The following is a 13,126-nucleotide window of genomic DNA, read 5'->3' on the forward strand; positions in this document are numbered from 1 at the left end:
GATGTCTCGCGAGTTATCGTCAAATGCGTCTGCAGTTCTCGCGAGATACAATACTGCATTCTGATTGGCTGAGCTGATTGGCTATCAACTGAGCGCAGAATTTCAAAGTTTGTTGATGCTGCTCCTGTGTAAATCTGCAAGGTCAGTTCCGCCAGATTTCGACGAATTTGTGGGTAATGTTGCAATCTATGCAAGCACCAAAGAGATCTTAAGGATTTTAAAGTCATAGAGTCGCTGCGTATACCGGTTAGATACTCAGATTTTATTTTAGAAAGTTAAAAAATAGCTTGGATTTCATAGCTTGACTTTATCGTTTTATGCACACAGTAGTTTACCATGCATGCCTTGATGGAACAAATATTTTGTTCTTTAATACCTTCCTTTGTCTTACAGCATAAACAGACGGATCATTACAAAATGATACATACGGTGTACAGAGAATGGTCTTGTATGATTAGTTATCAGAGTGGTAATCTCTTAGTCTTAGTCTTAAGAATACTGGACAAAACCCACTATGGGCCATCATCGTCGTGCACGGCTAAGTGCGGCCGGTGGTGGAGTGCTCAAAACAAAACTGTACATAGAAAGTGAAAAACATCTAGACTAATGTGCAAAAAAGTAATATAAAATGCAGCAGTATCAAATAAATTATTTTTGCACACATCTCATAGGATTTATACTTTTATGTTATAGGAGGGTCTGCATGTCTTTTTCAGACTGTGCTACATTCAGAAGCTAGCCTTGAATCCAAACCTGCTGGATACCCGGATACCATCTTCAGCTCCGAGTCTCCTCTCCGCAAATAGGAGAGGAGATTCGGGAGCTGTAAAAACTAATAGGTTTGGATTCAAGGCTATTCAGAAGCAAGCTATTATGATTCACCATAATTTGAATGATTGATTGTAGCTGGCACAATGTGCTACAGATTACAATGTTGAGTATTGTCAGTAAATCATTTGTGAAGCATAATTGGTCGCTTCAATTCTACGTAGCACACATATTTGTTATCCTGGATGCGTACGGTACATGACAAATTATCCTTATATACTGTATCAGGTTTCAGAATGGAGGTTCTGGGTGAGTTTGACCCAGCCCTGCCCATGGGTGCACACTACTGCAGTAACCAGCTCACCGCGGAGGAGTACGAACAGCAGGGGTCAGAGGCCACCAGACAGGCACTGCTGGTAAAACCCTTTTTATTCTGATTGACCACACAACATGCCTCTTTCACACCTAAACAACGTTTCATGCATGATTCAAGTCATAAAAGATTAAAAGACAACGTAATCCTTCCCTTGAGTGTAGAGAGTCACTTGCAAGCAAATAGGTATGTATTTTCAAGTTGCATACAGTAATTCTTGTTTCTTTTTCTGTAACTTTATGTTAACTGTTTTCACGGTCACCGAGGAGATTAAATTTAACAGGGCTCCGTCCTCCAATTTATTGTAATTTTCTGTCATGTAACTCATGTTCATCAGCACTCCCTATGGTCCATTGCAGGAACTGCAGGAGGCAATGAAGCAGAATCCTGAGCTGTACAGACAGGTTCTGGGAAAGAAGAGAATAGATGAGGGAAATGTCTTCTCAAAACTCAAGGTTAGTAAGCTCTGTGTGTTTATTTTCATCACTATTTGTACTACATAACACGTGTATTTCTTTAGTTATGCACAGCGATGAATGTAATTAATAAGTATTACGGATGATAAAGAATTGGCTAATTCTTGTGTTTTCCCTACTTCGAACAGGGAAAGTTGATGACTGCTGTGAAGGGTGATGAATATGGGAAGGAGAAAGTGACGGAGTTGGAAACTCATGTGAAGATGGCTGAGCTGCATGAGGAGATGTTCAAAGTGTTTGAATATGCACAAGGTATGTTCAACGCAGATCGCAGATATATCCTTGGTACAATAGTTAACAATTACCATATTAACAAAGTTTTTTTTTACACAACTTCAACAACCAAAGAGTTAATGTCTTACCGGCGTTTTGGTGACCACCGGTCTAACAGCTGACCATAGCCAGGTGTTGCTGCTGCAGTATACAAAATGCCAGTATTGCCCTGAGGAAGGTGGCAGACAATCACTGAAATGTCACCTAGTTATTTAAGTTAAAACTTTCAGGTTGTGTCAAAAAAACTTTCCTATTTTTACCAACCTGATGAAACTGTTCAAGGGCATATCATGAAATGTAATGTAACACAAGACCAATAGGCAGTAAGCAAAGTGAATTTTGAAGTCATTAACTGTAATGAGAACTTGATTATGTTGTGAATGTGATGAAATAATGCTGTATTGTTGGGTTCAAAACATATGTTACGGAAATTTCATAGGGAGGAAAATTTTTATCCAACTTTTGAAAGATCACTTGTGTTCTTCTTCAGAGGAAAGGACCATGACTAGAAAGTCCAAGAGACTGGCGGAAAAAAGAGCGAAGAAAGAGGCGCAGCCTGCCACCCCGGATAAGTGTTCCTCTGGGGAGGGGGATACCTACACCACACCACCCCAGTTTGTCCCCCCACCCCCTCCACCATACCCCCCTCCTGTGGCTACACCCATGGCACTCAGGGAGAGAACCAACATGCAGTCAACTCCTGCACCTAGGCCTGCTGCACAGAAAAAGACATCTGACAAGAATGGGTATGTACATTTTATGATTTAATCATAGGTTAGCTATGTGTACTAGCTACATACAGTACAAATAATACAATAGCACAGTGTCTTAACTTTTAGATTTGCTAAACGCTTCATGCTTCCCATCCATTCCTCTTCTTTGGTCATCCTCAATTGAGGTGAAGCATAATGCAAGAAGTGCAATTCGGCTTCGCTATGGCTCGCATTTTTAGCCAAGCACACTATGTCACCACTAAACTTCTTGATTACTGTGATGCCTAAAGCTCATCACCTTTTGAAATAACAAATGCAATCCTTTACAACATGTCTGAGCTGGAGCTGACCCTGGGATCAAACCCCCGCCTACGGATCCACGAATGGCAAAACAGAGTACTGGTCTCCAGCTTAACCCACTCTTGCTATTGTCCAGGCTTATGCATGGCTCCACCACCTCCATCAACAGTGTCCACTCCGAACTGCTTGCCTCCAACCAGATGCTTCGGCTGAGACCAACAAGGGTTAAACGGTATGTAGTTGTTTCTCAGTTGACATAACAAAATACTAGTATTGGGGGCCTTGGGGCTAATTGGGGTATCAATGATCAACCATTTTAACACCACCACAGCTGCAATATGACCTTTGGGCAGATTTTTATGCCTTTCAGTCCAAGCAGTTTTACACATTTGGTATCCTTTTTCCCTTTTTCTAATTAGCACGAATCACAAAGTTGTTTGCCGAAACTTGCTCGTTGGTAAGCAAACAAAATCTAATATGGCTGGCAAATAAGGTGCTTAGTTGGGATAGAATTCTAACCATTCCAGAAAAATGCAGCAAATATTCACTGGTTTCTATATGCTTGTTTTGGTGTAGGGATGATACCATTTGTTTCTCTGAATCTCAGATTTCAATGCAATGTTGCTGCACTTCTCCCCCAGATCTCCAGGTGGCACCCCATACTACCGCCCCAGACACGCCCGCCAAAAGCTGAAGGCTGTGGAGATGTCGTATGACAGCATCGGCAGCTTCAACCTCAGCAGCCCCTTCAGCCTCTTCAACTGCTCCCTGCTGCAGAAATTCCGCAATGCCCGCAGTCCAGCCAGTCCTGCAGACAACCAGCAGACTGCAGAATCCCCACACAGCCCTGCTAACTTCTCTCCCTGAACCTTAAAGTGGACGGTTATGATCTCCATGTAGATCTATCGGTGGCAAAGACCGTATCCAACTGGCAAAAGGGGTTTTCTGCCGCCGAGGTAATCTTTGGTGCCCCGTAGGAGTTGAATTGGGCACGACGAGGCCCACAACAACTACCGCGTAAAACAACCACCTGGTGCAAATGATTACCCAGGCGGCATAAAGCTCCATCTGTCCCGAACAAACCTTGGCTTAGCGACGATAGACTGGATTAAAGGTTAGATTTTGTTCATTCTAATAACATCTCACTCACGTTAACCTTGACATCATTCCAAAAAGACGTCATGTAATGTTTTCACTGTAAATATAAGCAATCTTTAGCCAAGAGGTATAGAGGGAAAAGATGATAAGAAGATTATATATTTTTCAACTAAATTTTAGAAGAAACAACAAGTTCTGATCATGTCAAAAGTGGAAAAATAGTGCTAAAAGTGGAGATAGAATTTATGTTAAGGTTAGTTGCAGGTAGATGCATTTCTGTCTCATTGTTAGCCAAAAGTATTGTTTAAAAAATCTACCACTGGCAGTAATGGTTTTCACTAATGTTTTACCCTTGATGCTATGATTTTCCTCAAGTAATACTTGCACATAAGATTGGTTATTAGTTTAACTGTTAAAAGTTACATGTCTTCTATAATATTGTATCTCATAGATCCGAATACCATACACATGTGACATGATACCAAAGAAACTGTAGCAATATAGCCCTCTACCATGTATGTAAAACAATATGAAAAAAAAAATAACGCTGTAACCTCAACATTATAGTACTTTTTATTTTAGGTATCGGTAGATCACCTATTTTGCCATGTTTCCTTAAATGAAGCAATAATAGTTTTTGTAGCATTTTACCAAAAAGTAAGCATTATATCTTAACATTTCCATCTATTTAACAAGCAGAATAGATCCATGTTCATGTATGAAACTCTATGAAGTTCATCTTTAAGTACATAAACTTACACTTTAAAAAGAGCTTGCATATACAAATGTAGTTGTGAATAATTCTAATTATTTTTAACTGTTCATTCGGCCTTTTCTTTAATCTACACTTTAGAACAGTTAAATTAAATTCTTACACACATTTTTAAAACATAACCATAATCAATTGATATGTCTTGCTTTTCTTAACAGTTACCAAAAATTCATTTTTCCTGGAATAAATCACCTGCAATGATAAAGAACCCTAGCATATTTTGGTAAAACATGAAAATGGATTACATTCTTGGATAAGTGATACAGATATCTTGACTAAAACAATGCTTTTCGTCAGGACTTTGCACAAACTAAAAATCATCCATATGATTGTCTACTAGGTTGTCTATATTTGTTCCTAATGGCCCAAGTTCTTGAACATCAAAACAATTTACCATCACTGTTCAATGTAAGTTTAAACTCTCAAAGTATCAAAATCTGTCTTCTATACTATCGCCACATTTAAGTACATGTAGATGACAGAACTGTATCCAATACAAAATTTTATTCACTATACCCTACACACTAATCATCAGTTTGATCAATAAATGGCTCCGAGTTTGAAAAAGGAGGTCAAAGCTTCGAACAATGTTCTAAAAATGTTCTAAAATGTATGAAACCCTAAATTTGAATGGCTGAAAATCATTCACATTACTACCCGAATGTATTTCTAACATTTACTTTTGGCATTCCACATTATCGTATACTGCTATAACTATAAGGCATGTACATGGGGGCACCTATAGAGACTAGGGCACTTGATACCAAAGTTCCTAAGGCTGTTTCAAAACAATTCTTCACAGCTGTAATGTTACAGGAAAAAGGTAATTTCATCGGTCATAGAGCATTGTTTTTGAGTAGTAACAACACCAAGACCTCTGTAGAATACAACATTCCGGGAGAAAAATTGTACTTTTGGCACAAACTGTAACCTAGATTGTAACCTTCCTTTCCATGCTTTAGAGTTTGTCCTGTTCATGGCAAGTACATTATGTTTAGATTTGTACAAAAACATTTCACAGTGTCCTGTCCATAAGGACTTTAACTTTGCTTAAAAGTACAAATGTATTAGTAAGGTAGGCTGAGTGTCATCCTGTTTCAGTTCCAGGGGAAGGTAGAGCCTGGAACTGAAACATGATGACACTCAGGCTATTAGTAAGGCACCAGTGTAGCATGATATTCTGGGCAGCCCTGGTTTCAGTATAAAATAATTCATTGTTGTATCAATTCTGGCTATCAGGTAGATTGTGTAAAGCACAGCTCTCATGATCAAGACACAGACTTTTGAAATATTCCTAACTTAGATCAAAAATTTTTCAAAATCAGCCAGTAGACAGTCTATCTAGAAATCCAAGTGTATAATGTAGGTGTTGATGCTAAAACTTGTTTACATCATCAGAAATGTTGCATGTCCTTGCATTGCTTAGCTTATGTAATGCTAATAAGTATTTCCCCTATATGTTAGGCAAGAGGGTTGAAGGCACTTGGCCTCGCTGACATGAAGCTTTGAAACATAGTCACAGAAATAGAGACATCTCTCAATACAACTTTAAGGCATTTTCCTTCCACAAAATGCATGAAAACCTTAACAAATATGATTTTCAAGACTTGTTCAATAGCTCGGTAAGAGGCACCTTTGAAAGCTTGTTCTGACAGATCTTTCTGAAGACAGAAAGAAGTTACAAATTTTCCAACTTCAATTTTGACCTTGAGGCCTCAGGCCTGAGTGTCCTCCTGCCCAGAGAAGGCGCTAAAGGTCGCGGGAGTGGCGTAGACGGTTGTCGGCGTGATTTCGGCCTCCACCTTCACCTGTGAGCTGGACACTTCGGGCGTGCGAGGGATGGATTCCACGCTGATGCCGTTTTGACGGAGGGTTTCTCTCAACAGGTCAATTTCCTGTAAGTATCAATGTCAACACGGTCAATGCACAGGACAATGACAATGCTTACATTCCAAATGAAACTGTGACTGCTGAACAAAGGATGATGGGCCATAATTGGACAAATCACTCAACAAATTTCATAGATAAATTCTAATTTAAAGAAATTCTTTCATGTTTTGTAGTTTCGAATTATACTTAAACATTGCGCATCATGTTCAAATTAAGGACCACACAAATCCAATTTTGGTCACTCAGCAGTTGCTTAGTAATCTTCCTCTAGTGAAAAGGGGGCCTCGCAATTAAACTGATATTAGAAAAACAATTAGATTAGATTGATCTTGTCTCTGTCACCAGTACAAAGGAAGCATATTTTTCAGCCCTCCTGGTCAATATTTCCTGCATAATCCGTGCAGCATCTGTAGTCTAAGAGGACAGGTTACTGCAGTGGGTACGTGTACCTTCTCCAGATCAAGTGCATGTGCGTTCATCTTGTTCAGTTCCTGCTGCACTTCCTGTCGAGCCTGCTTCTGGGCATTGATCTTCTTCTCAGCCGTGTGCTGCACCGACATCAGGATGCCTTTTGTCATGAAATTTAAAAGCTGCAAAGTTACATTCTTTTTCCCAGGAAAAACAAATTTTTGCTCCAAATAAATTTTTGCTCCTTTAGGACCATGAGAGGCGATTAAAGTTTATAACTAATAATAAGTTTATTGCAAATTCGTGCCTGTAGGCTAATTGCAAGTTGACAACAATTAATGAGGATGCACAAACACAAAGTAAAACATAAGGTGTGATACAAACCACAAAGATTAAACTATGTTGCTAGTCTACAACAAAAAGTTTCTATAGCTACGATACTAATGCAGGGTTTGACTTCTTCATTGAAAGCAGTGGAAAATAAAATGTCCAACGTTTTCAATGATTATTGGGTTGGATGATTTCAGAAGGAATATGACTCATGAGTTTCTGTGAATTTCTTAATCTAGAAAAGCTAAAACAATAGAAAACATTATGCAGTGAACGTTTGATTCAGAACAAGCAATGCTTTACAACTTGACATATCCACCAAAATTAAGTGTCCACCTGACTCAATACAAGTTGTTACAACAACAATAGAGTACTCCACTCACCGTTGATTATTCTGGTGACTCGCCAAAGACGTAGAACAACCAATAGGCCAAGTCCGTCAAAGGCATCTTCGTGGTTAGCGTACGCAACGTCAAAGCAGAAGGACACGATGACAACAATAGCATCAAACAGCTCCATCTTGTGTTTGAGGTAATCCTTTTGGTAAGCGTAGATCTTAAACATGATCTCAATAACGAAGATGGTGAGGATGGCGATACTCATATAATGGAGGATCTCCGGAGCAGGGTGGTCACATTCCGCTTCCTTCTCTGCTTCTTCTGCAGGAGTCATGGCTGAAAAACATAAAAAAGACATCCAGGCACTTAGAATGAACACAGTCCTGAGAAACTGAGCAAAACTGAGGAGATACAAATTTGAAAAAGCTTACTTCCTGGGGGAAAGTAAAACTCACACTACGGTATACATTGTATATTCTTTGGATATCTGACGAACAAAAATTTGAATGTCAGGGTTGCATGTAGATAAAGAGACAATTAGAATTTAATCTGAATCAATAAATGAAAATGTTAATGAAGGATAGCCATATATGATATGATAAAGATGTGATAAGATACACAATTGAAAACTTTTCCAGTCACTCACTGACATAAGATACTGTCTAAAACTGTCTGATGGTTAACAAAACTTCTCTTAATCAATCAAGTCATTTGGGAGAATCCATTTGATACAATGTACAATCTTGATACCTTTTGTAGCAGCTGGACCCGCCAAGATCACTCTTTGTCTTTTCTCAAACCCTGATAAACTACTTTATACCCAACAAAATAAGTCTAGCTAACTATAACTGGTGGATGGAACTCACTGGCAGTTACTCCCATATTCTGACATTCTGCCTTCACTGCCTCCTCGCATAGCTTTATCCCACCGAGGTCGATCAGCAGCTCAAACACGACCAGGATACAGTCCACGATCACGAGGATCACCACAGCAACCTGGAACTCCGTGGAGTGGAGCACGTGCAAGAGTTTCTCGCGGAAGGTTTTCGGTTCCGCGTTAGCTGATGAGCTGGTGTCTGACGATGTTACGACACTGCTGGTGTCATCGTTTTGGAACATCTGGAACTTGAAGGCATTCTTCAACTTGTCCATGATGACAGGGGCACTCTTTTCGTGATAGATGTGAGGTAAAGGACACAGTTAACTTTTCACCGCAAAAACACAATGTAGTAAACTTAGACCACACACAAACTATCCTCACTGCTCCGTGAATAGTTTGATCTGGTTGGCTGGCACTGCATAACAAAGTTCTTGGCAAACCTTAGTAGCTTACATTTCTGTGACCTTCTGTCACCATCCTCAGGGTACTATAAATGCAGAAATGTCGCTGGGATTTAATTTCACGGTAGAGAAAAATGTAGTGTTCACGGTGGTTTTGAGTTCACGTTTGAAACAACATTAGTGCTACAGTCACACAATGGAACGGCTTTTCACGGTGGTTTTAAGTTCGCGGTAAAGAGTTCACCACGAACATAAAACCATGGTGAACATTTCTAGCATTTTCAGGAACATATAATACTGACTGGTTCTACTTCAAACAGCAGCTACATGTAGGTGTCGCTGCTGCAGTGTGAAGAATATAATCCCAAACATGACTGGACTTGATATCCTCCCTCATCATGGTTCATGACTGGAGTATATTTTCTTATCCAAACAATGCCCTTAATCCAACGAGTGCGTGTATGCACAAAGAGTGAAGATGGTGACTGGGGCAGTGAGGGTCACCAAAATGTTGGCTAACTATAATGAATATAAACTCTTTAGTGTACTAAGTGTGTTATCCACTATCCTCAGTACTTCTACCGGTTTTATCATAAACCACCACAAGGACAGTCGTGAGAAATCTGCTCATTCCCACAACCACTTTGGAGAGTCCTGTAAGGCCACTGTTAAAAAATACGGCTATTATATATAAAGGCAAGAATAGGTTCAATTTAGCAGTATATGCACACAACCTGTTCGCTTACTTTAAATCATTGTATCTATGCGTCTTCGACTTTAAACTTTGGCTGACTACGTTTGTCAACACAGTCACTATAAACACAAGGGACAGTTGCCATTATCAGTATGTTTTACCAGTATTGCGTTTGTGATGATTACAACAAAATTCGCCTAGATGTGTTCAGCAATCTGGTACACGTGTGATTGATAACTTGTGGTTCAAATTTTACCCAAAACAAATGATCACAAACCTTGAAAGTTGTTACGTTTTCTTTCCGTCTCCAACTTTCATGGATCCGCCTACTTGACCTTTACCCTCTAGGGATAAGCCGTTGTAATTTTAGCGGTGGCAAATATTTCAAGTGTAAAGTACAGGTTTCATCATCGGACAAAAGCGAAATACATCATTTTTCAGTAGTCTAATAACGTTATGCAATCTGATAGTTCCTCTAGTTTTGACTGTTGTGTGTCCAAAATTTCAAATACGACGCAGTCAATTTGCAACCCCTACCCGGGGCTATGAGTGATTTATCCCCTTTCCCATCATTCAATTGGCTCCAAAATGGCGTCGAAAGAGAAGAAAGAAGTGTTCATCCCAAAAACTCCGGCCGATCTACAGCGGATGAAGCTGGAAAAGCTGATGAAAAATCCGGTAAGCTGTGGAAAAAATACTGGAGCATAGTTGTGCTGAATATAAAGCTAGGCAGTCGTCTGTGTTGTCAGAAAACCAATATGATTGGGTTGTGAAGGGGGGGGGGGGCATGTTGGTCCTGGAATAATTTTAGTGGAAAGTTGGATCTTTGAAAACAAATCATACTTGATACTATCACTATCAAGTATGATTTGTTTTCAAAGATCCAACTTTCCACAAGTTGATACCTGAGACTTTCATAACCTTCTGATATTGCTTGCTAATTAATATTTTGCTGTTGATATTGAAATTTTCTTGATATACAGAGAGATCTTCAATATATTTCCGTGTTGTTGCAAATACAGAATTTGCCCACAACTCTTTAGACTGAATTTACATATTTTGTCTCTGTCAGGACAAACTGGCTGCCATTCCAGATGGCCCGAAGGACAGAAAACATCCGAATGCGCCAGAATTTGTCAGGGATGTTATGGGTAAGTACACTCCATGTCGTTAAACAGTCGGCGAGTTAGAAAAGTTAGTTTAACGTTAGAGCATCACAGAAAGTCAGTTGTTGATTGTCCTATCCTTTATATCTCCTACGTTTATGTTGTACTGGTCACTTGTATGATTTGTAACTAACACATGTGAAACAGCTGTAGTAATCCCATTTCTATGGGACTCAGCAGTGCACAGAATAACACTTCTTACTAATCTTAGCTATCGCCTCTTGCTGATTAGTCCAGGATTCACTTGAAACTATGTATACGTACTAGTATGTAGCTGGTGTGTTACGCCGAAGGGCGGCTATACCGGTTACTAGTATATAGAAACAGATATAACCAGTAACTGCAAGTAAATATCATGTAAAATACAGGAGATGTGATATTTTCTGTGCAGGCTCCAGTGCAGGTGCAGGAAGTGGAGAGTTCCACGTGTACAGAGGCTACCGCCGGCGGGAGTTGTTTCGACAGAAACATCTTGATGAGCATGCCAAGAAGGTGGGTTAGTGTCTGATATTCAGGCTCTGATATCATGTAAGCTATGCAGAGAGCAGTGTCAAACATTTCCTATTCTTGACAGCTTGTCACAGTCATTGCACATTACATAGGTATTTGTTCTATCCTTCATTCAGCAAAGTTACTAGTACTGTGAAAGTGGTTGAGATTTGCAGGAAAAATCAAGAAGACTACTACTCGGTATTCTTGCTGTACCACTGATTTTCAAGGTACCCATTCACTAGCTAGACCAATTTCTTATTTGTTGATGCTGTACTTTTTACTTCTTGCAGGAGAGCGAGAGGACTGAATTTGAGAAGAAAATAGATGCCAACAAGCAGGCAGCAGAAGAAAAGACAGCCAAAAAGAGAGCAAAGAGGTGGGGGTTCAATATATACATGCACCCGTGGCGCAAACGGAAACGCCTGTGTTTGATCCTAGGGTAAACTCCAGCTCAAACATATTGTAAGGGATGGCATTCGTCATTTCTCAAGCGTCAAAACTCTGTGCACATAAAAGAACCCAACACACTTATTGAGAAGAGTAGGGGTGACCTGGTGTGCTTGGCAAAAAAAATGTGAGCCGTAGCAAAGCGAAGCCACATTGCAGTACCACTAGCTACTTAAAAAAGCATCATGCTTCACCTCCATTGAGGATGACTGCTTTACTTTTTACTTCTGAATCAGTATATCCTATTTACTGTTAGTCCTACTCGTTTTGACTTGTGTAAGTAGAGTATAAGTTAAAAGTAATTGATGATTTTTTTTTCATTTACAGACAGAAAAAGAAGATGAAGAAGAAAATGAAGAAGCAGGAGGAACAGAAAGACACAGAGGAGGAAAAGAAAGGTAAAATTGTTTCATTCAAAACTGTCCAAGAAGACCACTCAGGGGACTGATAAAATCTGGTCTGTGTGGACAGGATTCTCAATGCTTGTGTCAAAATTATCTGACCCAAAAAAGTGGTCACATTGGCCTGGTGGTCCTCACGTAGAGGTGGTCTCTTGTTCAGGTTGGTACTACTAGTAGAAACATGATCTGGCCATAAATTTTTACTTGAGAATATTACTGTCCTCACGCTTGTGATGAAAACTATCATATTTAAGGAATTTTCACAATTTTTTACAACAAAATTAAGGCCAGACACTGTCATATCTGATATCCTTATTTTCCAACCACAATGTTGTCTGAACTCTATTAACTTCTCATCCTTACAGAAGAGAGTGAAAGTGAAGAAGAGGAAGAGCAGGACCAAGTAAAAGAAGATGATGGAGAAGAGAACTGTTTTGTGATTGGTGGAAGATGACCAATTGGTGCAAAGGAAATCAGACTGAGTCTCTTAGTTGGAGGAGGAAAACTGTGTCTAGATCAAATGTAGTTGTGTATTATGGGTATCACCTAAATCATAAATGTGGAAGGGGTAAATAGCTTATGGTTGAGACGACATTAACAAAGGATCTACATTGTAACTTGTAATTTTTGTAAATATGCTTATCTATGTGAGTGCTCAAATAGAATTTCTCCTTTTTTAAGACAGCTTAGATATGATAGTTATGTTTTTACTTTATTGTTACATTTTTAGGTTCATAGTCTGCATCATACATGTAGCTACATTGGTAGTCTTTCTAGCACTATGTTGCATTCTTGACTAAAGAAATAAAATGTTTTAAAACATTTTCTATCAAACGTTGATTCTTATACTACCAATAACTCAAATTCGAATTTCTATGAGTTCATCAGGTAGCTTTCAAACCTTTC

At 39.3% G+C, this 13,126-nt stretch overlaps 3 protein-coding genes across 5 annotated transcripts; 2 read left to right on the plus strand and 1 right to left on the minus strand.

Annotated features, from left to right (window-relative positions):
* The first annotated feature begins 11 nt into the window (after positions 1-11).
* Positions 12-3,842, plus strand: LOC136441218 (uncharacterized). Of its 3 annotated transcripts, none has more exons than XM_066437366.1 (7): positions 12-173; positions 1,057-1,184; positions 1,501-1,596; positions 1,746-1,869; positions 2,381-2,636; positions 3,040-3,135; positions 3,545-3,842. In XM_066437366.1, the coding sequence occupies exons 1-7, from the start codon at positions 116-118 to the stop codon at positions 3,768-3,770; spliced, it is 984 nt and encodes a 327-aa protein (XP_066293463.1). In that variant the 5' UTR covers positions 12-115; the 3' UTR covers positions 3,771-3,842. The 3 variants fall into 3 exon arrangements, with proteins under 3 accessions (XP_066293463.1, XP_066293473.1, XP_066293482.1); XM_066437376.1 differs by having other exon boundaries at positions 12-141; XM_066437385.1 differs by having other exon boundaries at positions 108-169.
* A 716-nt stretch (positions 3,843-4,558) lies between these two features.
* On the minus strand, positions 4,559-10,152 carry LOC136441228 (voltage-gated hydrogen channel 1-like). The gene is made up of 5 exons (XM_066437400.1): positions 9,992-10,152; positions 8,606-8,906; positions 7,785-8,075; positions 7,113-7,231; positions 4,559-6,668 (listed from the first exon to the last, which is right to left on the minus strand). The coding sequence occupies exons 2-5, from the start codon at positions 8,889-8,891 to the stop codon at positions 6,489-6,491; spliced, it is 876 nt and encodes a 291-aa protein (XP_066293497.1). The 5' UTR covers positions 8,892-8,906; positions 9,992-10,152; the 3' UTR covers positions 4,559-6,488.
* A 107-nt stretch (positions 10,153-10,259) lies between these two features.
* LOC136441235 (PRKR-interacting protein 1 homolog) lies at positions 10,260-13,042 on the plus strand. Its single transcript, XM_066437413.1, has 6 exons — positions 10,260-10,392; positions 10,787-10,865; positions 11,272-11,372; positions 11,663-11,748; positions 12,147-12,217; positions 12,586-13,042. The coding sequence occupies exons 1-6, from the start codon at positions 10,303-10,305 to the stop codon at positions 12,672-12,674; spliced, it is 516 nt and encodes a 171-aa protein (XP_066293510.1). The 5' UTR covers positions 10,260-10,302; the 3' UTR covers positions 12,675-13,042.
* Positions 13,043-13,126: the final 84 nt, after the last annotated feature.

This window comes from Branchiostoma lanceolatum, chromosome 1 (genome assembly GCF_035083965.1).
Source record: "Branchiostoma lanceolatum isolate klBraLanc5 chromosome 1, klBraLanc5.hap2, whole genome shotgun sequence".
Taxonomy (NCBI): domain Eukaryota; kingdom Metazoa; phylum Chordata; class Leptocardii; order Amphioxiformes; family Branchiostomatidae; genus Branchiostoma; species Branchiostoma lanceolatum.

What these genes read in the sequence shown, in the direction of transcription:
- LOC136441235 (XM_066437413.1), top strand. Translation starts at nt 10,303, where the DNA reads ATGGCGTCGAAAGAGAAGAAAGAAGTGTTCATCCCAAAAACTCCGGCC. An exon ending in ATTTGTCAGGGATGTTATGG is followed by an intron (nt 10,866 to 11,271) that starts GTAAGTACACTC and finishes TTTTCTGTGCAG; the next exon opens with GCTCCAGTGCAGGTGCAGGA. An exon ending in TTGATGAGCATGCCAAGAAG is followed by an intron (nt 11,373 to 11,662) that starts GTGGGTTAGTGT and finishes TACTTCTTGCAG; the next exon opens with GAGAGCGAGAGGACTGAATT.
- LOC136441228 (XM_066437400.1), bottom strand. Translation starts at nt 8,891, where the DNA reads ATGGACAAGTTGAAGAATGCCTTCAAGTTCCAGATGTTCCAAAACGAT. An exon ending in GAATATGGGAGTAACTGCCA is followed by an intron (nt 8,076 to 8,605) that starts GTGAGTTCCATC and finishes TATGTTTTTCAG; the next exon opens with CCATGACTCCTGCAGAAGAA. An exon ending in AGTCACCAGAATAATCAACG is followed by an intron (nt 7,232 to 7,784) that starts GTGAGTGGAGTA and finishes TCATGACAAAAG; the next exon opens with GCATCCTGATGTCGGTGCAG.
- LOC136441218 (XM_066437366.1), top strand. Translation starts at nt 116, where the DNA reads ATGCTGCTCCTGTGTAAATCTGCAAGGTCAGTTCCGCCAGATTTCGAC. An exon ending in AGATTTCGACGAATTTGTGG is followed by an intron (nt 174 to 1,056) that starts GTAATGTTGCAA and finishes ATACTGTATCAG; the next exon opens with GTTTCAGAATGGAGGTTCTG. An exon ending in AGTGTTTGAATATGCACAAG is followed by an intron (nt 1,870 to 2,380) that starts GTATGTTCAACG and finishes GTTCTTCTTCAG; the next exon opens with AGGAAAGGACCATGACTAGA.